The 21,904-nt window shown below is 49.5% G+C and overlaps 3 protein-coding genes across 6 annotated transcripts in view; 1 reads left to right on the top strand and 2 right to left on the bottom strand.

The window, feature by feature from the left end:
- The window catches only part of UBAP2 (ubiquitin associated protein 2), a 97,214-nt gene extending 83,398 nt beyond the window's left edge, over nucleotides 1–13,816 (top strand). For all 4 annotated transcript variants that reach the window (XM_038125404.1, XM_038125403.1, XM_038125402.1 and 1 more), the window contains exons 22-28: nucleotides 6,620–6,698; nucleotides 7,756–7,970; nucleotides 9,307–9,406; nucleotides 9,488–9,595; nucleotides 10,913–10,980; nucleotides 11,959–12,150; nucleotides 13,596–13,816. In XM_038125404.1, coding sequence (XP_037981332.1) covers nucleotides 6,620–6,698; nucleotides 7,756–7,970; nucleotides 9,307–9,406; nucleotides 9,488–9,595; nucleotides 10,913–10,980; nucleotides 11,959–12,150; nucleotides 13,596–13,691 — 858 coding nt within the window. In that variant the 3' untranslated portion in view covers nucleotides 13,692–13,816. The remainder of the gene's footprint in view (nucleotides 1–6,619; nucleotides 6,699–7,755; nucleotides 7,971–9,306; nucleotides 9,407–9,487; nucleotides 9,596–10,912; nucleotides 10,981–11,958; nucleotides 12,151–13,595) is intronic.
- LOC119695996 (interferon-like) lies at nucleotides 2,786–6,596 on the bottom strand. The gene has a single exon (XM_038125407.1). The coding sequence runs from the start codon at nucleotides 3,621–3,623 to the stop codon at nucleotides 2,820–2,822; it is 804 nt and encodes a 267-aa protein (XP_037981335.1). The 5' UTR covers nucleotides 3,624–6,596; the 3' UTR covers nucleotides 2,786–2,819.
- A 2,994-nt stretch (nucleotides 13,817–16,810) lies between the features above and the next one.
- UBE2R2 (ubiquitin conjugating enzyme E2 R2) overlaps nucleotides 16,811–21,904 on the bottom strand; it is a 54,475-nt gene continuing 49,381 nt past the window's right edge. The window contains exons 4-5 of the mRNA XM_038124088.1: nucleotides 21,392–21,526; nucleotides 16,811–20,083 (exon numbers count right to left, since the gene is read on the bottom strand). Of these exons, the coding sequence (XP_037980016.1) occupies nucleotides 19,864–20,083; nucleotides 21,392–21,526 (355 nt within the window). The 3' untranslated portion in view covers nucleotides 16,811–19,863. The remainder of the gene's footprint in view (nucleotides 20,084–21,391; nucleotides 21,527–21,904) is intronic.

Genomic DNA, 21,904 nt, shown 5'->3' with positions numbered 1-21,904 from the left:
CTGTGTACCTGAATATATAAGAGAGCTGGCGGACAAGCAGTCCTGGCTAACCAAGGAGGCCCAGGCACCTGGAATGTGGCCAGTGTAATGCTCATCTTCAGGAAGAGTCAGAAGTAGAATCCGGGGAGCATTGGGCCTGTCAGCCTGACCTCAGTGCTGGGGAAGCTCATGGAGATCTTCCTGAGTGCCCATCACATGGCACCCACAGGAGGTCCAGGGGATCAGGCCCAGCCAGCACGGGTTTGTGAAAGGCATAACTGCCCGACCCAATCTCCTTCTACAACACAATGACCCTCTTAGTGGATGAGGGAAAGTCTGGGGATGTTGACTTCCTGGACTTTGGAAAAGTCTTTGACACTGTATCCCATAGAATTCTCCTGAAGACACCAGCTGCTTGTGGCTTAGATGCTCTGTTCTGTGAGTTAAAAACTGGCTGCTGGCCTGGCCCAGAGAGTGCTGGTGAATGGAATTGCTTGCAGCAGGCAGCTGGTCACTAGTGGTGTCCCCAGGGCTCTGTCCTGGGGGCCACTGTTTTTTATCTTTCTTGGTGATCTGAGTGGGGGAATCAAGAGCTCCTTGAGTCACTTTGAGGCCAATGCCAAGCTGGGTGTGAGTGCTGATCTGCTGGAGGGCAGGGGGGCTCTGCAGAGGGATCTGCACAGGCTGGATCCATGGGCCAGGGCCAATTGTGTGAGGTTCAACAAGGCCAAGTGCTGGGTCCTGCCCTTGGGTCACAACAACCCCCTGCAGCTCCAGGTTGGGACAGTGAGGCTGCAAAGCTGCTGAGTGGGGAAGGCCCTGGAGGTGCTGGTTTTCAGTGGCTGGGCACGAGCTGGAGTGTGCCCAGGTGGCCAAGAAGGCCAATGGCACCGGGCTTGTGTCAGCAATGGTGTGGCCAGCAGGAGCAGGGCAGTGACTGCCCCTCTGTGCTGGGGCACGGGGGAGGCCACGCCTGGAATCTTGTGCCCAGCTTTGTTTGCTCACAGCAAGAAGGACACTGAGGGGGCTGGAGAGAGTCCAGAGAAGGAAACAGAGCTGGAGAAGGGTCTGTAGAGTCATATGAGGAGCAGCTGAGGGAACTGGGTGAGTTTAGTGTGGGGAAAAGGAGGCTCAGGGGAACGTTTTCGCTCTCTACAATGATCTAAAAGAAGGTTATAACCATGTGGAAATTGGCTTTTTCTCCCAGCAACTAGCAATAGGAAAGGAAAATTGCTTCAAGTTGTGCCAGTGGAGGTTCAGGTTAGATGTTAGGGAAAATTCTTTGCTGAAGAAATGGTCAAGCATTGGAACAGGCTCCCTAGGGAAATGGTGGAGTCAGCACCCCTGTAAGTGTTCAAAAATTGAGTAGATGTGGCACTTCATGGTATGGCTTAATGGTGTTTGGTCAAAGTCTGGGCTGATGATCTTGGAGTTCTTTTCCACCTTAGTGATTCTATGATTCTGTATTTGGTCCTCTTCTTTTCTCACTCAGCTAAATGGGAAGTCATCATTTGTGTTTGCAGGGAGCAGTGTCCTTGCAGTGATGCCGTGGTGGAGGTTGTTTCACCACAGGAAACAACCTCTTTGTCCCATGCAGGAGGAGGCCAGAGCCTGCTGACTCGGGGAGATACTTCTGGGTTGATGTTTGGAGGGTGAAGGAGCAGCTGGTGCTGGTGATGCGTGGGCAGTTTCCTTCATGAGGAATGCTGTGCTGGTTGAGTTGGACCATGCTGAGTGAGGGTGTTAGGGTGATGGGTCTCTTTGCTTGATAATGATGTGTTGGGGTGTTGAAGGACAGGGATAATGTGCTCTGTGTACTGCAGCAGGTCCCCATAGCCACTGGGATGTAAGCACAGCCGGAGCATCCTGGACCAGTTGTGGTAGCTGTAGCAGAGCAGTGAGCAGTTCTGGACATCTCCTGTGGGTTTTGTGTCTTTTTGGTGTTTCTTGGGTGGAGTTGGTAGCACTGGAGTTCTGTTCCTTGTCCAAATCTCTGCAGACCTTTATGGGTCCCATCCTTGATTCTTTGAAGTGCACATTATCTATGCCACCCTGTTTCTTGCAAAGCAGCGCTGTGGCATTGCAGAATGGTTGTGGTGGGATGATGGTTCAGAGGTGGCTTCCATGTCTTGGCATTATTGAAGGGTCTGGAAGGGAGAGTGTGGTGGTGGAAGAGGAGGAAGTGTGCAGGGCAGGCATCATGCCATTTGGGGCAAATGGGTGTCCCAGTGGTCTGGCAGCTGTAAGAGATGCCTGGGGGCTGCAGGACCACCATTCCCTGAGAAGGGTTTGCTGTCCATACCCTTCAACCCAGGCAGGAGGCATTGGCAAGATGAGCTGCAGCAGGGAGATTCATCCCCTCACAGCTTGAGGGGTCTGTGTCTTTGCATGTCAGGTATAAGCATGAGGCACAATGACCACAGCTTTGCTTTTTCATTCTTTTCTGGTTTTACAAAAAGTCTTTATTTCTAACAAAATAATAAATAAATAAATAAATGGCCAGCCAAATAAATACATAAACAACTAAGTTAAATAATTAATTAAATAAGTAAGTAAGCAGAGTTCTGTAACAAATAGCAATTGGAATAAGAGTCCCACTGTAGTTCCCCAGCGTCCATGATCCCCTTCCCGTTCATCAGGTGACGTTACAGTCTAGATGAACGCAGTAATTCCACAGGTAGTAAGTGCTGTCCATATCCCCAGTGCCTCGCAGCTGTCCATGAATGTGTAGCGCAGAAATTTCCTCTTCCTTCCACTCCACTGGCTGTGGTTTGGGTGTGGGCTGTGCCACAGACTGACCCCAGTGTCACCATGGTCATACCCCTTTCCCCATCAGCTCATCAGTTGGAAGAAGGTGTGACTGGTACCAAGTGATCCCAGCCTGTGCTGCTGCCATCACCACTCGATCCGTGGCCACTGATGCTGGCTGGGGATGGGTGTTTGCTATCCGTGGGTTTAGTGGGGTCCAGAGCAGCTTGGTGCTTCATTCGCCGTATGAGTCTGTCCACATGTTGGAAGCAGACAAGAGCTTCGAGGCGGACGTGGTCCCAGGCGCAGGCGCTGTGGTTGTGGGCGTGGAGGAAGAGGTGGATGTCCCTGAAGTACTTGTTGATGGCGAGCAGCGGGTTGCGCGGTCCTTTAAAGGGCACAACGTTGTCGCGGAGGCATTGCTCGAGGTGGTGGATGTGGTGCTGCAGTTGGTTGAGGAGGTGGTTTCGAGGCTGGCTGGGCCAGTGCTGGCTGCTGCTGCTTCCACTGAGGGTGTGGAAGAGGTGCTGGAGGATGCGTAGGGCGATGGCGGCGGCTTGGTGCGGGTGCAGGTTGTTGTGGAGGAGGGCGTCGGGGAAGAAGGGCCGCTCTTGGAGATTGCAGGACTGTGCCATGCTTGGAGCCATGTCCTGCAGAAGCTGGAGTGCATTCCCAGGATCGTGGGTGCGCAGGTGGTGGCACTGGAGGCCAGTGGCCAGAGCCACGATGAGGAGCAGGAGTGCCAGGGTGCTGTGCCACAGGCAGGGCTGTGCGTATCCAGGTACAGCCATGGTGGAACTCAGGGCACGGTGCAGGAACCTGCTCTGGCTCGGTAGTGGTGGTTGCTTTGCTTGGGGTGCTGCTGGGTGTGCAGTTTTATATGTGCCCATGCACATGCTTTCCTTTCATCACCATCCTCTAGATAATTTCCATTTCTTGTTTTCACTTTTGTTTTTTCTGTTTGCTTTTCTGAGGGCTTTGGTGCTTGTCACTGACCAGGAGGGGACGCTGCTATGAGAACGGGAGCTGACACTTTCTCAGGGCTGCTGCCAGGGGGAAGTCTGGTTACTGAGCTATTGCAGGAGACGAAAGTGTGGCAGAAGTTTTCCGGTTGGCTCTGCTGGGGATGTGTTTCAGGATTGTCTTTTCGTCTGTTTTGTGTGTTGCCTTTTTTGGGGGGTTTATTTAAAAATTTCTCTACATACCAGCATCTATTTTTTTCTTATTGCATGCTCTAATATTATTTGTATAGGGTGTTTATTTTGTATGTTAATTAGTGTTTTCTTATATTTTTCATTGACAAATATTGTTAGTCTCTCAGTCTTTTAAAATTCTGTTTATATGTGTATATGTTTTTTGGTTTTTTTTTTCCTGTGGCACCTGCAGCTTTGCTAGTGCAAGAGCTTTTCCTCTCCCTGCAAAATCTTGCAGAATATTTTTGGAGCCATCTCTCATACCCCTGTATCCACAGTTAACTACCCTTGGTATGTTGGTAGTTAGAAACAAAAGCACAGATGTCACAAAGGGTTTTTCATCAACTATTCATGCAGTGTTTGTCCTGTCTGGATTTTGGGGTTTTCTTAAATTGTATTGTGAGTTCTTTGTGAAAATGTTGCAGTGTTAGGTAATCTGGGGGCAGGAGCAGGTGGGAATATTTCTATTTCATGTGCTAGTCCACTTAATGTGAAAAGTGAAAGTGGGCAAAGTTCCAAGTGTGAGTCGTCACTGCTTGCTGCGTCACTTCCAGCAGCAAGAGATCCCCATGGCTGCTGAAAAAGCAAGAATGGGATTTTCTCCTGTGATTTTTTAAAAATTTAACTCAATTAATGTGCGCACTGTTGCTATAAAGTCTCACTGTGGATTTTTTTTGTTGTTTGGCTTCTTTTGGTGTACATTACATTGGGATATGCTGTCTTCTCTGTTCATCTGTTGCAAAGATCTTACAGATGTGTCATCTGGTGTGTGTGGTACCCAGTGAGCTGCTGGGTGGAACTTAAGTCTATTGTGTCTCATAATTTTTCCTTTTTTCATCATTTTCTGCTCACTTTTTGAGCCTATTTCTGATATTTCACTTTTGGCTTTAGGCAGCTTCTCCTTTTGTAAGTCAGGAGATATCTGTGACGTTTGAAGAACAGAGTGTCTTCCCTGCTACTTTCCTTTGGGCAGGCATGAACTGCAGACATAACTGCCTTGCACTCACATTTTCTAACGAGTTTTTAGTTTGAATGTGTGCATGCACAACTAGGATACAGATATTCAGTACTGATGTGGTTTTCCTCTGCCTGAGGTGCAGTGAGAATAACTGCTATCCTTACACCCTCTTCTCATGCAGATTTGATTATATTTTGTCCAGTTTGTATAGGGGAAGATATTAGTGTGCCAGTTCATGTCAGCTGAACTGTGTTCACATCTCTTCTCTAGATCTTCTTCTTGTGGTATTTTCATCAGAAGGTTATAAGAGTGCTGCTTTTGAAGAACCTGCTAAGACTTCTAATGTGAATTTAGTTGTGTTTTGCCAAGTGATTCATGCTGGAGTTCCTAAGGGGGGAATTACCAGGCAAGGAAAGGTTGATGATATAATGGCACCATTACAAGTTACAGAAAGCGCCTACAACACTAAAACTTTGCCACATTATTTCATGTTCAGTGATGGAAGATTGGGTATAGGAGAGAGGGAAGTGATGCACAGAAGTGGAGCAAGGTGGAGGATGCTGCCCACTCTGAGAAAATATTTGAGGCACTATGGCATTGCAGAGAGGGGTATGATAAATGGAGAGAATTTTCCAGTATTTGAAAATGTGTGGAAATTGATACATTACTATTTAAAGCTTTACCTATTTCTGGATTGGAGGTGGTGAGGAGTAGACATGAAAATTAGGAGGGAAAAAAACAGATTACCAGACCCACAGGTGGAGCTCACGCAGAGAGAGAAGGGCAAATTTCTTGCCTTTTTTTCCTCAAACTGAGGTCAAAATACTGCTTTGGTTTTGCTAGCATGTCCTGTCATTTCAAAGTGCAAGCTTTCTAGTATTGCTTACCTTCTTGTAGAAGACCTAGAAGAATGCTCTGAGGCAGTGGTTTCCACCTTTTTTATGCACCCTATCAGCAAAAAATTTTACTGAAGGTGAGCACTCACCTTCAGTATATTTTTATTTCTGAATTGTATACACATACATCTGTACTAAATATATATATTATGAAACATACACAAAGATAAAAATGAAAAAAGGAGAGAAACGTTAAACAAACACTGTCTTAAAATTCTCTTCAGTTATATTTATCAAAGGTACAAAATCCATTTTCTTCCTGCAATTCAATGAGTTGGGATACACACCCCACTTTGGAGACTCTGACCTGAGATCTCCTGTAAAGTAGTTTAAACAAATTTTCCAGTCATCCAATAGTAACTGGTTTTTTCCTCTCTCTTTTGATGTTTTTGCTGTTTTAGTAGCTGACATTTCCCCTTTTATAAAACAGGGCATGGTACAAGGGCAAAACCCTTAGACTTACATCTATGTTGTGATTACAGTCCTGGCCTGACCCCAAGCCTTTCACTCACAATGCCCAGTTCTCTTTCAGGCAGTCTCACTGGAAGATGACAGTTCAGAGCTGGCAGCTGTGTGGGAAATCACTTGGTTATTGCCTTTAACTTACCATTAAGAGATGAAATATTTGTATATAATACGAAAAGTGTCTATAAAGCCATTTTATTTTTAACTTGAGGATCCAGGTAAATTTTCAGCTCTGCTGCACAATGTAGGCTCAGCTTTCAGTCAAACCTCCTTTAGTTCTTACTTTTAGAATTTTCTTATGTATCTAGTAGGCAATTCATAAGATGTGTCCAGCTATGTTCCAGTTTCAACTATTAATAAATGGTATTGTCTCTTCCAAGGATTACTATGGAATTACATTCCCGGCTCCTGCAACCTTGACAGGCAGAGATGGGAGCCTTGCTAACAACCCATACTCAGGTGAGTGCTAGCTAAAGATGACAATGGCACGTGAGATATGCTGGTTTCCTAGTGCAGGTCATCCTGCTGTTGCTCAAAGAGGAGCTGCTTTTCCCTTCTGTGGTCAAAGAAGCCCTTCCTTGTTTCTGCTCTTGCTCTTTAGCTATCATTGTGCAAAGGTGATATTAATGCCATCCCAGATTTCAGCCAGTGGTTTTCATCCCCTCCCAGTTGATTACAGCTTAAAACTGTAGCCATTGGCATTGTAGTTCCTATAATGATGGTATTAAGTGCTGTCATACTTCCTAGTAACCAGCAAAAAGGAATACTAGTTGGGAGTGAGGTAGAAGGGATTGATGTATGTCACCTCCTTGGTAAATGTGTGAACATGCTGCTCTGTAGGCTGACAGAAAGCACAAGTGTTTGTGAATTTTCTGCTTCATTATCACTTCTCTTGGGAGGCTGTTTTTGGGTTAATAACTGAATTTCCCTTCCTGCTTCTTCAATAAGGTGCCCCACGATGCAAGCCTTGCTTTCCTGGCCTTCAGCTACTGTCTTCAGAACTTTGGTGGTGTGAGGAACTGGACATTTTAACTAGTCATGCTTGACAAATAAACAGACAATGGCAAAAATGTGCCCATCACTGCCTTTAAATCCTAACCTGCTTTCAGCCCATGAAGCTTAGCTAAACAGGTTAACCTCCAGGAGAGTCACACTTTAACCAAACAACCATTGGCTCTCTGGCTATTTACCATGTTTCTGCTTTTAGCATGTTTTATTGCAATGATCTGATAGTAATGAGTCTGCTCAGACCGTGTGAGATAGGTGAGTATTGGTGTCTCTGTTTATCAGTGGAGTAGCCATGGCACAGAGTTCTGTGCCACAAACAGGCAATGTCCCTGTGGCTGTCAGAAACAGAGCCTGGGTGAGGGCTTCCCATAAACAACTGCGGGCTTTCAGGTGTAGGATGTGTCCTGTTCTGCAGTTGTCTGCTTCTATTCAGAGGATATAAGTCCATTGAATTCTCCACCTTTGCACTATCTTTGATAGCTTTTCTGACCAGTTCTTTCTTTCACAGGTGATGTAACAAAATTTGGCCGTGGAGATACTGCCTCTCCTGCTCCTGCAACCACGCTGGCGCAGCCGCAGCAGAACCAGACACAGACTCACCACACGACTCAGCAGCCCTTCCTCAACCCAACCCTGCCCCCAGGGTACAGCTACACTGGGCTCCCTTACTATGCTGGGATGCCCGGTGTTCCCAGTGCATTCCAATATGGGCCGACCATGTTTGTAAGTGTGACAGCCTCAACTGTAACGTTCCCTGCATGCCTCTCCAGCTTTGCTTTCTCCAGCCCAAACACTCCACATCTTGGAGTTATAGGAAGGTTTGGGTTGGAAGGTATCATCAAAGACCAGTTTGTTCCAATCCCACTGCCCTGGGCAGGGAGACCTTCCACTAGACCAGGTTGCTCAGAGCCCCATCCAACCTGGCCTTGAACACTTCCGGAGATGTTGGCCATCCACATCTTCTCCCGGCAGACTGTGACAGTGCCACACCACCCTCATGGTGATGACTATTTTCATTATATCTACTCTAAATCTGCCACCTTTCAGTTTAAAGCACCTGCCCTTCGTTCTGTCACTACAGGGCCTGGTAAAATGTTTTTCCCATCTTTCCTATAAGCCTCCTTAAAGTGTAGAAAGGTCACAGTAATGTCTTCCTAGAGCCTTCTTTTCTCCAGGATGAACAGCCCCATCTCTCAGCCTGCTCTCATAGGAGAGAGGAGCTCATCCCTTTGATCACCTTTGTGACCTCCTCTGGATCTGTTCCAACAGGTCCTCAGCTTCCTCATACTGAGGACTCCAGAGCTGGAGTCAGTATTTAGGTAGATTCTCATTAGAATGGAATAGAGTCAGCTTCCCCACTCTGCAGGACATCTCCAAAAACATGCAATGTGAGAAAATAGCTGCAATCTAACCCAGAAGAAAACAAAAGATTTAAAAGGGCAGAACTCATGGACCCCTGTGCAAGTTTCTGTAAATAGCTGACAGCTGCATTTTGTGGGCTTGCTGTTCTGAAAGCCCTTACTAGTCCCTGGAGAGTCAAGGAGAGGCCCAAAGCTGAGTCAGTGAGCTGAGAGAGCCTGGATGGAGGAGACCCCATTAAGTCAGAGAGCAGGGCTGGAATTCTCAGGAGGAAGTAGGTTATTTGGGAAGAGGTGCTGCTCCAGGCAGAAGGGCAGATGAGGCTATTTAGGGCCCTGTAGGCTAGTATTTTATGAACAGCCTGAGGCAGGAATTTATATTTACTTTGATTCTGTGGTTGTTCTCAGGTTTGTGGGTAAAAGTTTGCTGTTTACATTCAGCATATGAAAGAAATATGCAGCCTGTTTTGAGGGAGGCCTGCACTGCAATCACGGGCACAGCTCTAGGAGAAATCCTGTGGCACAAATCACTGTAGCAAGTTTCTGCTATAAGCAGTCCCATGCCATCCCAGTTCTCCCTACTCCAGACTGAATTCCCGACATGAGGTGGAAGGTGCCTTCCCCACTAGATGGCAGAGGGAGCTTGTGTTCCAGCTGATGTTCCCGTCCCGTTCCAGCTTTTGTTCCCGTCCTTTGTCCAGGTACCTCCAGCATCTGCTAAACAGCACGGAGTCAACCTGAACACGGCGTCAACTCCCTTTCAGCAGGCGAGTGGCTACAGCCAGCATGGCTACGGTGCAGGTAAGGTCTGAGCCCTGCTCCCTCGAGAGCGCGCGTGGCGCCGCTCGCGCACCATGACGCCCTTGTTGTGCACCCCGGCAGGCTACGATGACTTAACGCAGGGAACAGCAGCTGGAGATTACAGCAAAGGAGGCTACAGTGGGTCATCTCAAGCACAAAACAAATCTGCTGCCACTGGACCTGGGAAAGGTAAGACTTTGAGACTGGAGGATTCTCTGGAGTGGGATTTAGTAGGGCAGACTCCCAGTGCTGTGCAGTTGAAACAGCAGCCAGCTCTAAACAGGGTCGTGATCCAAGCTGTTTCTTCACCTCCCAAATGCAAAATGCTTTTCTAATGGCCCGGTTGCTCCTTCTAAAACTCATGGCTGAAGTTCACATAAAGATTTGTGTGGCTGATGCACAGCTTGGTCCAATTACACACGAGAGAAATGGTGAGCTGCTTCCTAAGCCAAAGCTTTCTTTGCTGAAGAGTATAGTGATCCTTCAACAGTGCTGTGATTTTGAAACTTGAGCAGTTCACTGTTTTGCTGAAATGATCCTCTGCCAAATCATAGCTAGATTTTAAGTTTCCTGGTAGGTACCTGAGACACCCACGTGTTAGAGAGAGGAGCAGGGCACTTCACACATCTCTGGGCTGTCTAGCTTCTGCTTGTACACACTCACAGCATTGTGTCATGCTAGGAAATGTTTCCTGTATGATCATAAAAGCTGAAGAATTTATCCAGCTCATACAAAAGCTTTATTTGGCACATGCTGGTTAGATCTGAGAAGCATATACTGGGCTGCTTAGCACTATATGGTTCATCCTCCTTCTCAAGCAAGTACCAAGCATTTGCTGTGCATTTGAAACAGGTGGTCACACTCTTCAGTAAAGAAGCAATCCAGGAAGTGTCCAAGGAAGGTTACAAAAGCTTTGAGCAGTACCCTTGAGCCCGGATCTCTGATTCACCGAACAAAGCAACCATTGGCTTTATTCTGATCCAAGTGGAATTATCAGAGCCACCCTCTGTAAAACTGTGAATGAGTGTCTCTGAGGCAGTGATGCTGATTCTGTCAGGGCAGAGGAGCACTGCAGACTTCACTCTTCTATAGGATGTGAAAGGACAGGGGCTCAGATGTGTAGGAAATGCTGAGTCTCATCACTCGAGGCACTACTGGAAAGCTCTTGAATGCTGCAACAGAGCCAAATGCATCTCTGATCCTAGGGGAATGCTGGCTTTTAGTGGGTTTCAGTGAGTGGTCAATGCAGCCAACTGCTGCCTGGTGAAGTGCATTGGAATCCAAGTGTTAATGTCTGGGTGTGGACCTGGGTGATTTTTCCCAGTGGGCTTTTGCAGTGGGAACAAGAAGCTGAGCCCTTTCTTCTGTTCCCATGTGGGGTACTGTGGGTCTGACACCACGGAGAACCAGCACAGCTGTGCATCCCCTGAGGCTGGGAGCAAAGCTTGGGCTTGTGCTGGATGGTGGGGTGACATTCTCACCTTTGGTGGTGTTTCTGTTTTCCAGGTGTTTCTGTGACCTCAAGTAACACGGGTGTGCCTGATATCAGTGGCTCAGTCTATAACAAGACTCAGGTGAGGAGTGTTGGACCCTCCTCCCTCAGGGCCCAAGGCTGATGACTCCTATTCCCAGGCTGGCCAGTCTCAGGGTCAGCAGGCCACGGCATCTCTAATGCTGGCTCTGTTTGCTGCTGGAGTGAAGTCTCATCCTCTGTCCCACTGTTTCTGCGGTGTCAGCTCCTGACAGCAGCTGCTGGCAGAGGCTCAGTGCTCCCTGTGCTGGACACTGCCCACGATACACCATGCCAGCAGTGTCCTGGGTGCAAATGAAGTTATGGGTGTTAGCATTGTTAGTCCAAATAGCCCCCAAAGCAGGTGAGTTGAGAGGCTGTTTGCTTTCCATCAGAGGGACAGGCAGTAGTGCCTGCCTCTAACACCCAAGGGTCCCTGTCCCAAGATCTCCCATGGCCATTGCTCAGTGTGCAGCTGCCCAGGCAAAGCTCAAAGTCCTTTGACAAGCTGTGCTGCACAGTGGGCTCATGTCCAGCTCCTCTATGCTCCTCCCTGCACTCTCAGCAGGGAAATAGGTGTCTGGCTGCAATCCATGCTTACAGGTAGGAAGCCAGCTGTCAGCTCCATGCTTAGGGGTCAAGCTTTGGCCAGCATGAGGAAAATATTACAGCAACTTCCTGTGTTTTTGTTGGGCTGCCCTGGATAGGTTGAGTAATTCTAGGCTGAACCCACTCACTGAGAGAAGGACTGATTAGGCAGCTGCTGTGATCCCATGCTCCTCTGAACGGAAAGAGGTCAGGGAAAAAAAAACCCACAATGTCTGTGACAATAAAAATTTCAAGAGCTGTTAGTGCAGAAATACAGGTGAGAACAGGAGCTGAAACTCATCCTCTGGTGTGCTTGCAGGTGTTCAGTGTGACTTGGCTTCCTCGTGGGGTAGGTGAAAGGTTCAGGTGATGTGTGTTTGGGCCTCTCTTGTTCTGGTCTCACCGGCTCTACTCACTCCAGTCTCTGACACTGTGCCCATTGCCCCCTGTGCAGACGTTTGACAAGCAGGGATTCCATGCTGGCACTCCGCCTCCCTTCAGCCTGCCTTCTGCTCTTGGATCCACTGGGCCCCTGAACCCTGGTGCTGCCCCGGGTTATGCTCCAGCCCCATTTCTCCACATCCTCCCTGCACATCAGCAGCCTCATTCCCAGATGCTGCATCACCACCTTCAGCAGGATGGGCAGGTGAGTCAGGCCCTTTTGCCTCTGCAGCATCCCCAAGGGCACATTGCTCCGCTTCCCAGCAGAGTCTTGGGGTGTTTGCTTCCTTCTGCTGTTTGCTTTGCTCACTGGGAAAGGGCCTTGGCAGCAGTGGCTGTTGACCAGCTTGGGGAGGGAAGCTGAAGTTCAGCAAGGGGAAATGCCACTTCTGTCCCTGGGGAGAAAGCAGCCCCATGCACCAATGTAAGTCAGGAACCACCTGCTGGAAAGCAGCTCAGCAGAAAAGGCCCTGGGGGGCCTGGTGAGCACAAACTGACCATGATCCAAAGGACAGTGGCATCCTGAGCTGCACCAGGCTCAGCATTGCCAGCAGGTGAGGGGAACTGATCCCTGCCCTCTGCTCAGCCCTGGTGAGGCTACAGCTGCAGCGTTGTGTCCGGTGCTTGGCTCCCCACTGTGGGAGAGACATGGATGTGTTGGAGAGTGTCCAGTGAAGGACTGATGGAGGGGCTGGATCCTGTCTCCCGTGAGAAAAGGCTGAGGGAGCTGGGATAGTTCAGCCTGGAGAGCACTGAGAGGGGATCTCATCAATGTACAGAAAGGGAAGATGTAAAGAGGATGGAGCCAGGTTCTTTCCAGTGGTGTCCAGTGACAGGAACACAAGAGGTTCCCTCTGAATATCAGAGAAAATATTTTTGCTGGGATGGTGACCAAGCACTGCCCAGGAAGCTGTGGAGTCTCCATCCTTGAAGTTGTCTGGGAATGGTGCTGGGCAGCGGGGTCTTAGGTGATCCTGCTTGAGCAAAGGGGTTGGACAAGATACCTCAAGAGATCCCTGCCAGCCTCAGCCAGGCTGTGACTGTGTGCAGAGCCCATCCTGCTGTGGGCTGGGGAGGGATGGTTTGTGGGGTGTGAAGCCAAGGCAGGTGCTGCTGTCCCCTGTCAGGGGGCAGGAGGACAGGATGTGAGCACTTGTGCTGTGATTCTGGGGAAGAATCAAGCATCCCCTGCAGGTTGCATGTCAGCTCCGATTCAGTTTCCCTGCACATGTGTTTACTTTCCTAGCACTAAATATTCCCTGAAAAAACAGTGCTCAGCTTTAGAGTCCAGTAATTGGACATGATTTTGTGCTCCAAATGTGTCACATCCTTGTCTGGCTCCCTTTGGAAAGGCTCCCCTTTGCTGTGCCTGGCCCTGCTCCTCACTTCCCTTGGGCTTGAGCCTGTTGTGCTTGGGAGGCAGTGGGATGGTGCATCCCCAAGCTCCTGCTCGGTGTGCCCGTGGTTGCTTGGCCTGGACTGTGGGATGTAGAGATGGTGCAGGGCAGAAACAGATCTGTTCAGGTGGGAGCTTTGTTGCACTGCTGGGTGTCAGGGCCGTCCCTGGCGATGCTGGGGTGCGCTTGTCTTCCTGGGAATGATGGTGCTGTGGCAGCTGATGCTCCTGTCTCCTTTGTTTCCCTTTTCTAGGGTGGATCTGGCCAACGCAACCAACCCAGCACCATGCAGCAAAAGTCTCAGGCTACCAAAACCACCTATGGCACTTCTCCATACTGGACAAACTAAACCTGAAACCGGGGAGGGGGGAGAGAATGAAAGGAGAGGAGGAAGAAAAAAAAAAAACAGAAAACAAAAGAAAAGAGAAAAAAGAAAATAAAAGCTGAAGCCCATTCTTGGAATTATTAGGAAAAGTAACTGCTCAGCCAAACATCTGTGCGGGGAGAACTGCAGCCAGCCAGCCATCCTCTGTGTGACTCGCCTGCTTCCTCTTTGAGTTGCTGTTATATGTAATATATTTATGTATGTATTTGTAAATGTAATAGAGCCTAAATGTGGTTTTATGCATCTTGCAGCCTGTTTTATTTTCTTTGTAGGAAAACTAATTATTCATTTTCCATCTGCACCAGGGCATCGTTCTTTGTTTTGTGTTTTAAGTTCTATGGGTTTTGTAACTCTGCCAGACAAAGACAAACTGCACCCTTTTTTTGGAGCTGGAGTCCATTTATTTAATGCAGTTCTAAATTCAGACAAATAAGGAGACATGCCCTTCCAAAAACCTAAATCAAGATGTGTCCTGTTGGTTTGATTGAATCCCCCCAACCCCCAATATAGATGTTATTTTAGAGGGAGAAAATAAAAGAAAGGGAAAAAAAAGTTCTGTGGGCCTTCCCCTTTCTTTCATTTCCTCCCTCCCTCCCTCTTGCTGTGGAAGACAAGCTCTTGTGGGCAGTTTCATCACTGTGGCCTTGAGCTGCAGTCTCAACTTTTAATTTTTCAATTTTTTAATAATAACAATAAAAAGGACAGGGTTTTGGTTTTTGTTTGTGCAGGGGTTTTTTGTTGGTGGTGTTTTTCTCTAGCAAGAGACTTTGGATGGCTCAGTGTGTCCTGGAACCTCCTCTGCATCATTAGAGGCAAAAACTATGTAGCGGTTTCTTAAATAAAAGTATAAGCTGTGTCTTGTACCTCTTTTTGCCCTGAGCCACCTTCCCAGGAAAGCCAGAGCTACTGGATGGAAACTTCATCTGTCCTTCCCCACTTTTTTTAAAACAAAGACCTTGGAGGCAACTCCTGGTCCTTCTTGTCCTGCACCAGTGCAGGGAATGTTTTAGGAGTTTCATTTCTTTATAGCCCTTCCTCCACCTAATAAAGATCTGATCATACCACTGGTGTTTGTCTGCATTTTCAAAGGCTCCAGGAGCAGTTTTACTCTTACAGCCTGTCCCTTTCTACCTGCTCCTGCAGCAGCGGCCAAGCTGGGAGGGTAAGAGCAGCAGGTGGGTCTGAACAGTGAGTTCAGCGGTGTGCTGAGAGCTCTCAGGCACCTACAGCAGGGCTGGGAGCCGGGGCCACACCCTCCCTGCTGCCATGAGGAGCCTGTTTTGCCTCTGGTGTCTCCTGGGGTGTTGCTCCGAGTCCCTGTGGGCAGCTGGGGTTGGTAAGGACCGGGCACAGCTGCAGCTCAGCCCTCTGGCTTTGCTCACGAGGTCCATGGGCTCCACTGGGAGGAAGGGCAGGGGTGTGAGGGCTCCTGCGGGAGGGCTCCTGCCCCAGACTTACCCTTCTGATCACCTGTCCCCATGCAGCAGAGGAGGTGGGTAAGTGTGAGGCAGACAACAGGCAAGAAGCTTTTATTCTTTTAGTATCCACAAGAAAAAAGAAGTCTGTTTCTACCCTGAGAACCACTTTTCTTTCTGTTACCAGCTCTTGGACCCTGTGAGACCCAGTTGTCACCTAGGCACTGGTTGAACTCCAACAGCTGCTCCAAGCCCTTTTCAGCTGCTGTCCCACTGCCAACAGCTGTGGGGCCTGAATGTCAAGCAGGGCAAAAATGTTTCTGCAGGCTAGGGCCCATCAGTTTGTACAAGACTGCGCCAGCAGCTGAACCCTCACAGCAGCAGCTCCTCATTTACCCTCTTCAAAACACAGACTGCCCCAGAGCTGCCTTTGCTCTCAAGCTCTTGTTTACAGACATCCAGCACAGCCCTGCAGGTGTAGCTCGGCTCTTGCGTGTGTGTCACAGTCCAGAAGCAGCTGGAGCTGGGGAAAGGGAACAGAGAGATGGTGCCAGCCCCCAGCAGCCCCTGAGCCTCTGGTCTCAGACCTTCCCAGCTGCTCTGGGGTCCTGCCCACACAGCCACAGGCACGGTCGTCTCCTGTCTTAGTGAGACTCAACAAAATGTTTCACCTTCCCCGACACTGTCACTTCGGCGGGACTTGCCTGCAGCAATTTCACTCTCTAAGCCCTGCTCCACTGATGGCACAGGCACGGCTGCCCAGCTGCACTTGGCCACCAAGGAAAGAAGAGGAAACCCCCACCCTTGCTGCCCCCCAGACTTACCCAGAGCAGGATGGGCTGGAGCCCTTGCCCTGCCTTTGGTCCCACACTGCTGCTGGAGGAAGCAGCTGCTGCCAGCTCTGGGCAGCCCAGTGCTGTAGGGTCAGGCAGGAGATACAAGCAGCCCAGATCCCAGACAGCACCATCCCTCCCGGACCCTTTCCGTAGACAGGAGATTGCTTTGGGAAGGCAGTTCCAAGGCAGTTCCATCGCCCATCCTCCAGCTCAGCTGTGCAGCAGAAGCACTTTGGGCCCCAGCCACATTTGACTCAGCAGTTGCTGCGCTGCCATCGATACCAAGTGCAGCCAGTGCAACTCCCTAACACTTGTCCCACTAATTTTAGCTCGACTGCAGCAGCCGGGGCACTGCAAACGCCCTGCTCCCCTCCCGAGCCTGCAGGGAACAGCGCGGGACCGGCAGGGCTGGCACCCGGGAGGGCTGGCAGCCGTGACCTCAATTTCTCTGCCAAAGCTGCTCCGTGACCCAGCGGTCAAACTCCTCCTCCACCCTGTCCAACCTTTTCAGGCCAGAGTCCTGCATCCCCGCTCCAGTCACATGAATCCACGGACCACCTTCTCACTGGTCTCCCCTTCCTACTTAGGAAGACTAAATGTAACAGCAAAGGTCTGGCCTTTTGCCAAAGTTCTCTAAATGAGTTTGTTCTCAAGTCCTAGGTGCAGGCAGCTGTCAAACTGCAGCATTATTTTGCAATAAACTTATAGATATTGGTGTATAAATGTGTCCATTGATACCAGAGGAGCAATGAACTCATGAACTGCTGTTACTCAAAGCTTGAGGAACCCATGCAATGCAACCAGCTCAAACATGAAAGTAACAGCACGGAGATATTTTCATTTCACATTTTTATTAGTAGACAGATGTGCAGAAAAGACAAAATATAACTACTGAAGGAGAAGACAACACAAAAATGCATCAGTTAATTCTCTCTGGTAAATTATACTGAAGAAAAAAAAGGAAAAGATCTGGGAGTTCAGCTAAGAAAACTACTAAGAAATCTAGTGTACCCTGCTGGTTTCAGAATGGTTGAAAACTGCATTTGGAGGGACATGTAGCTGCAAATGTAAACGCTAATATTGACTGAAACAGGAGAAAAGGGGTTAAGAAAAACCCAGAATACACAGAGCAGGTAAACATTTTTTCTGCAATCTCTTAAATAGTTTCAAAAAAATCCCCTCATACTTCAGTTGTATTTCAAAAAAAGGAAACCAGCAAGTCAACAAGCAATGACACTGCACAGGACAGTGGGGAAGAGAAATTAGTCTGGTTAATGTCGGAGCTTTCAAAAGAGGTTGCTTTTTTGTCATTAAAAAAGGGTAACAGAAGAGTCATAATAATGCATCTTACAACACCAAGCTTGGAAATACAAGTCACTGGAGAGTATACAGTGAAGACGGTCAAAAGTACAAGGGAAATCCTGAAAGATGCAGTATCCTCATTTTCAACCAAGTCGTCAGCAAAGCCAGTGTTGCCACACTGCTCCTTCACCCCCCACAGCCGCCTGACAGTTGGAGGGTGGTGTCCCTGCCCTGGCGTGGCCCCGGGTCCGGTCCTGCAGCCGGGAGCATCAGGGGCCCATTTTGCTGGGGCTGCCCTCGCAGGGCTGGTGTGAAGCCGGGGGCGCCCCACACTGTCACTAAAGGCAGGGGAGCCCCGCTGCAGGCTCCAGAAAGCACCTGGGGCTAAGTCCTTTCTGGAAGAAGGCTGTCAACCCAGGAGGGTGCAGCTGCCTTCCCGGGGGACATGCAAGCAGGAGGGCGGGCGGCCGAGGGAGCGCCGGGCGCAAGGAATCGCCACTCGGAGAGAGGGATGCACCGCCGGGGAAGGGACTGTCCCTGCAAACCCCGGCCAAGTAACGCTTAGGAAACAGCCCTGCCTCGCTCACTTCACGCGGAGCCCCGAGGGCCTTCCTCTCCTCCCCGTCCGGGCGGCGCACTCGGAGCTTTCGCTCGGTCGTGCCCCGGGACGCAGCCACGGAGCGGATCCAGAACAAAGGCCGTTCCCACCGAAGCACCCCCGAGGGACCCGCAGCCGGGGACGTACCATGGAAAACCCTGAGACACACGGAGGGGAGGCGCAGGCTCCGGTCAGGGCGATGCCCCTGTACCTGTGGGGACCGAGGGTCCCGCCCAAGCAGGGCCAGCACCTCCGAACTGCTCCCGGGGCTGCCAGGCCCGGCTGCCGATCCAGGGATCTTGCGAAAGGGAAACTCGGGGCACCGCCAAACACAAGCCCGCTGTAACGGGGGCAGAGCCGAGAGCCTGAGGGGTCTGCGACAGGAACATGCAGCATCCCGCTGCCCACGACGGAGCGCCCTAAGCTCTGCCAAGGGCTCCCAAAAACATGCGGGAGGCTGAGCTCAGGGCATCAGCTGAAGCAACTGCTGAAGAGCCTGTCGAAACCTGCTGCTGGCCTGCTCTGTGGGGCTGCACGCACCGCTGCGCCCCGGGGCAGGGGAGAGCCCAGCACTGCCCGCGGCACACAGCCCGGCACGCCGCGGGCCCAAAGCGAGCTCCGAACTCCGCCGGCCCCGCGGGCTCTTCTCTGAATTCATCTGGGAAATACATGCGAAGTACTTATCTTAAAAATAAAAATAAAAGAAAGAAAAATCTGGGCTTTGCTACCTCTCACCACTCTGCTGAAAAACCACAGTAAAGAATTTGCCTCCATAAAAATGCAAGTGCTGGAGGAGAACAAACAGAATTCCCCTCTTTTAGGAGCTCTTTCGTGTGTAGTTGAAACCCCAATAACTTCAGCTTTCCGTGTTTAGACAACGAATTAGAATGGAAGTCAATGCCAATGAAAGGTGGGCAGAATTCCAGACATCATCACGGAGAGAGGATCTCACACTGTATAACCTGGATTGTCTTTTTCGAAATCATAAACCTTTTTGTCTCCCATATACTTAATTACCTTTTCTGTGTAGACAAACCTACGTCTAAGCAAGTGCACGTCAGATGTTTCTACTTGGCCGTGCAGAGCCGCACCTGCCCACAGGTGACCTACACGAGCCCCAGCAGGCAGTAAAATGAACTTTTTCAACCCTATCCTAGTCTGAGAAATAAAAAAAAAACGAAAAAAAAAATTAAAAAAAAAAAAGAAATAGCAACCCAGGGCTCAGTTGTACAGATGTGAAGTGTTAAGTGTTTATTTTAGGTTCATATCACAAGCCTTTTCCAGAGACAAAGCTGATTGTGCCCTCTGGGGCTCCAGGGGCCAGCTATTTCCTAACTTAGCAGGCTGAAAAGGAATACTGTACCTTTCAGTGACATCCCATCAAGCTCAACACACAGTAGCTTTACACTCTCCGCCCCACACCTTATAAAGGAAAAGCCACCACCACAAGGCTAAACGAATGTACACACGCTATTATTGTAAATGGAGCAGCTAAACCTTGGCAATTTGCTTCGTGGGGATTTTTTTTTCTTCCCAGTAAATGCAGCACTTTGAGCTCCCAAAAACCCGGCTTCCAATGGGTTTGTTCCAGCTTTAAATACATTAAACATCTCAATGCAAGACTGTATTTAATTCAAGAATCTAAACACAAGCAAACCTGTTTTGCTGTGAGCATTTCGTAGAGAAGTGAAAAGGGGAGTTTCTTTTTTAAAAAGAAATTGTAATACAGTGATGAAAGGGTTAAGAATGCAAGAATTCAGACATTCTGTGGAGGGTCTCTAAGAGGTCCATAAAAAAGGAGCGAACAGATCCATACAACAGGAGACAGCAGGAGACAAAGTTTTGTGTTGGGTTTTTTTTTTTTTTTGTTTTTGTTTTTTTTTGACACCCCCCCCCCCCACTTTTTTGCTGGACTGCTGCTAGGTTACCGCTGCTCCCTTCTGGCCTGAGTCGGCAGGGCAGTACAGGGGCATAGAGGGAGCAGGTCACGACTCCTCGTTGCCAGAATCATCATCATCGTAACAGTCGGCATCCTCCTCCTCCTCGTCTTCATCGTCAATGTCGTCGTCGTACAAGTCGTCGTAAAGCAAATCTGAACTGTTGTCATTGGAAGGCACTTTAGTTTTGATGCAGTACTCTGCCAGTGTAGTGGGGACCTTCACGCCATCCTTCTCTGCCTCAGCTTTGGTAGCCAAAACCTGTTTCCTGCGGGGAGAAGGACACAGCAGGAATGTGAGCAGGGCCGTGTGCCAGTGGCTCAGCTCCCCACCCTCCTCTTCAGGCCCTGCCCCGCCCTCCTGGCAGCTGGGGCAGGGAGCTGAGGTTCGCAGGACACACCACAAGCAGCACTGGAAACAGATTTGGTTCCTGCAGCCTCAGGCCTGGGAGCATGCCAAGGGGGTTTGCAGCACACAAGCTCTCAGCAACACATGAAATCATTTATTCCACAGGCTCGGCCCTAGAGACCTGCCAGAGGCCAAAGCGAATTCCATTCGCTACTGTAGGGATGGTCAGGGATTTCCTAGGATGATTTATTGACTCTGCCGCTGACTACTCTCCCACAGCATGCTCAAAACTGCAATTCCCACAAGCCTTTGGCAGCTCTCAGCTCCCACTGGAGGCTCAGAGCAGCTGGGGCGTGCGGCAGCACCCCAGGACACAGCCTGGGGCTCACAGAAGCCAAATGTTTTCCATGACCCCGAGCCAGGCCTGGCTGCTGCATCCCAGCAGGGAGGAGCAGTTGGCAGCCTGGCCTCTCACCCACCAGGGCCCGTCCATCTGCCATTCCCTGTGTGGGGTGCACCCAGCTCTGCTGGAGCCGAGGGAGCTGGAGGATTCTCTGCACGGGCAGAGCCCCGTTGGCCCCACCCAGGGCCACATCCGGCCTGCCCAGCTGGCAGAGACAATGCAGATGCGGCCTTGTGCCAGCAGTCCTGCTCCAGGCTGGGCCGTGCCTCCACAGCAGCCCCGGCCCACGCTCACATCATCCCCCTGCAGCTCCTGATGAACCATGGACTTCTCCAAGGGCAGGACTGAGCAGTGGTTCCAGCTAATCCAGCCCAGCGCTGCAAGCCCTTGACAAATCCTGCTGATGCTCCTTTGAATTGGAGGGACAAGATTATGATTCATGCATGCATTAAGCACAGAAATTAGTAGGATGCAGTCAGTTTGCATCACATCCCAAGCATGCAGGGCTTAAAGACAAGCAGGGACTTAGACTGGGATTTACTAGTAGCCAATAGGTTTTGCAGAGCATCGTGACAGATTAGTCTGAAAAGAGAACAATTTAAAGACAAATCAGCCCAGTCCTCCTGCCCCAGAAGTTTGCACTGCTTCTGTGTGCTCAAAATTCTGGAGAGACCTGAAGCAGGGACTTTGAATAAAACACTGAAATTAATTTCCAAAATACATTCTGCTGTGAGAAGCTGGTTTCAGCAAATTGTAGCAGCACCTTGTTTGATAGGATTCAAAGCAGAATGCTGGTAGCCCAGCATCACAACTGGCAAAGCTCACCTTATGATTTCGGCGTACTCCTTGTCTTTTCCTTTACTGTCCCTCCATTTCCTGAACATGACTGACGCATCCACATTGGCTGGGGAGAATGTGTTGGGCTCATTAAGCAAAGAGATTACACTCAGTAAGATAGTCCTGAAAGAGGTAATCACAACAGCAGAGTCAGAGCTAATGGATTAATGGATTCTGGATATCCACAACTTCTTTAAGTGTTGCATCATAAACTTGTTTGAAGTCAAGTCTTAAGCTGAGGACAGAGTTTTTAAGTGAGAACAGGTATTCAGGTATTCGTGAACCTCAGGCCTAGGACATTGGTGTAGGGAAGGTGATCCAACACAAACCTCATGTGACTACAGACCATCGTGTCTGTGCTTGGGACAGGGCAGCACTGAAAGCTACAATCAGACCACAATTCAGCTTATCTGCACTATCCACAGATGGGGTGGGGCTGGAAATCTGCTCTGTGAGCTGTTCCTGGTGGCTTGCAGCCTCCAGCAGGAAGCCAGGCTGTTT

Source organism: Motacilla alba, chromosome Z (genome assembly GCF_015832195.1).
Source record: "Motacilla alba alba isolate MOTALB_02 chromosome Z, Motacilla_alba_V1.0_pri, whole genome shotgun sequence".
Classification (NCBI taxonomy): domain Eukaryota; kingdom Metazoa; phylum Chordata; class Aves; order Passeriformes; family Motacillidae; genus Motacilla; species Motacilla alba.
The sequence above is the reverse complement of the archived record's forward strand: the minus strand, read 5'-3'. Positions and strand labels throughout refer to the sequence as shown.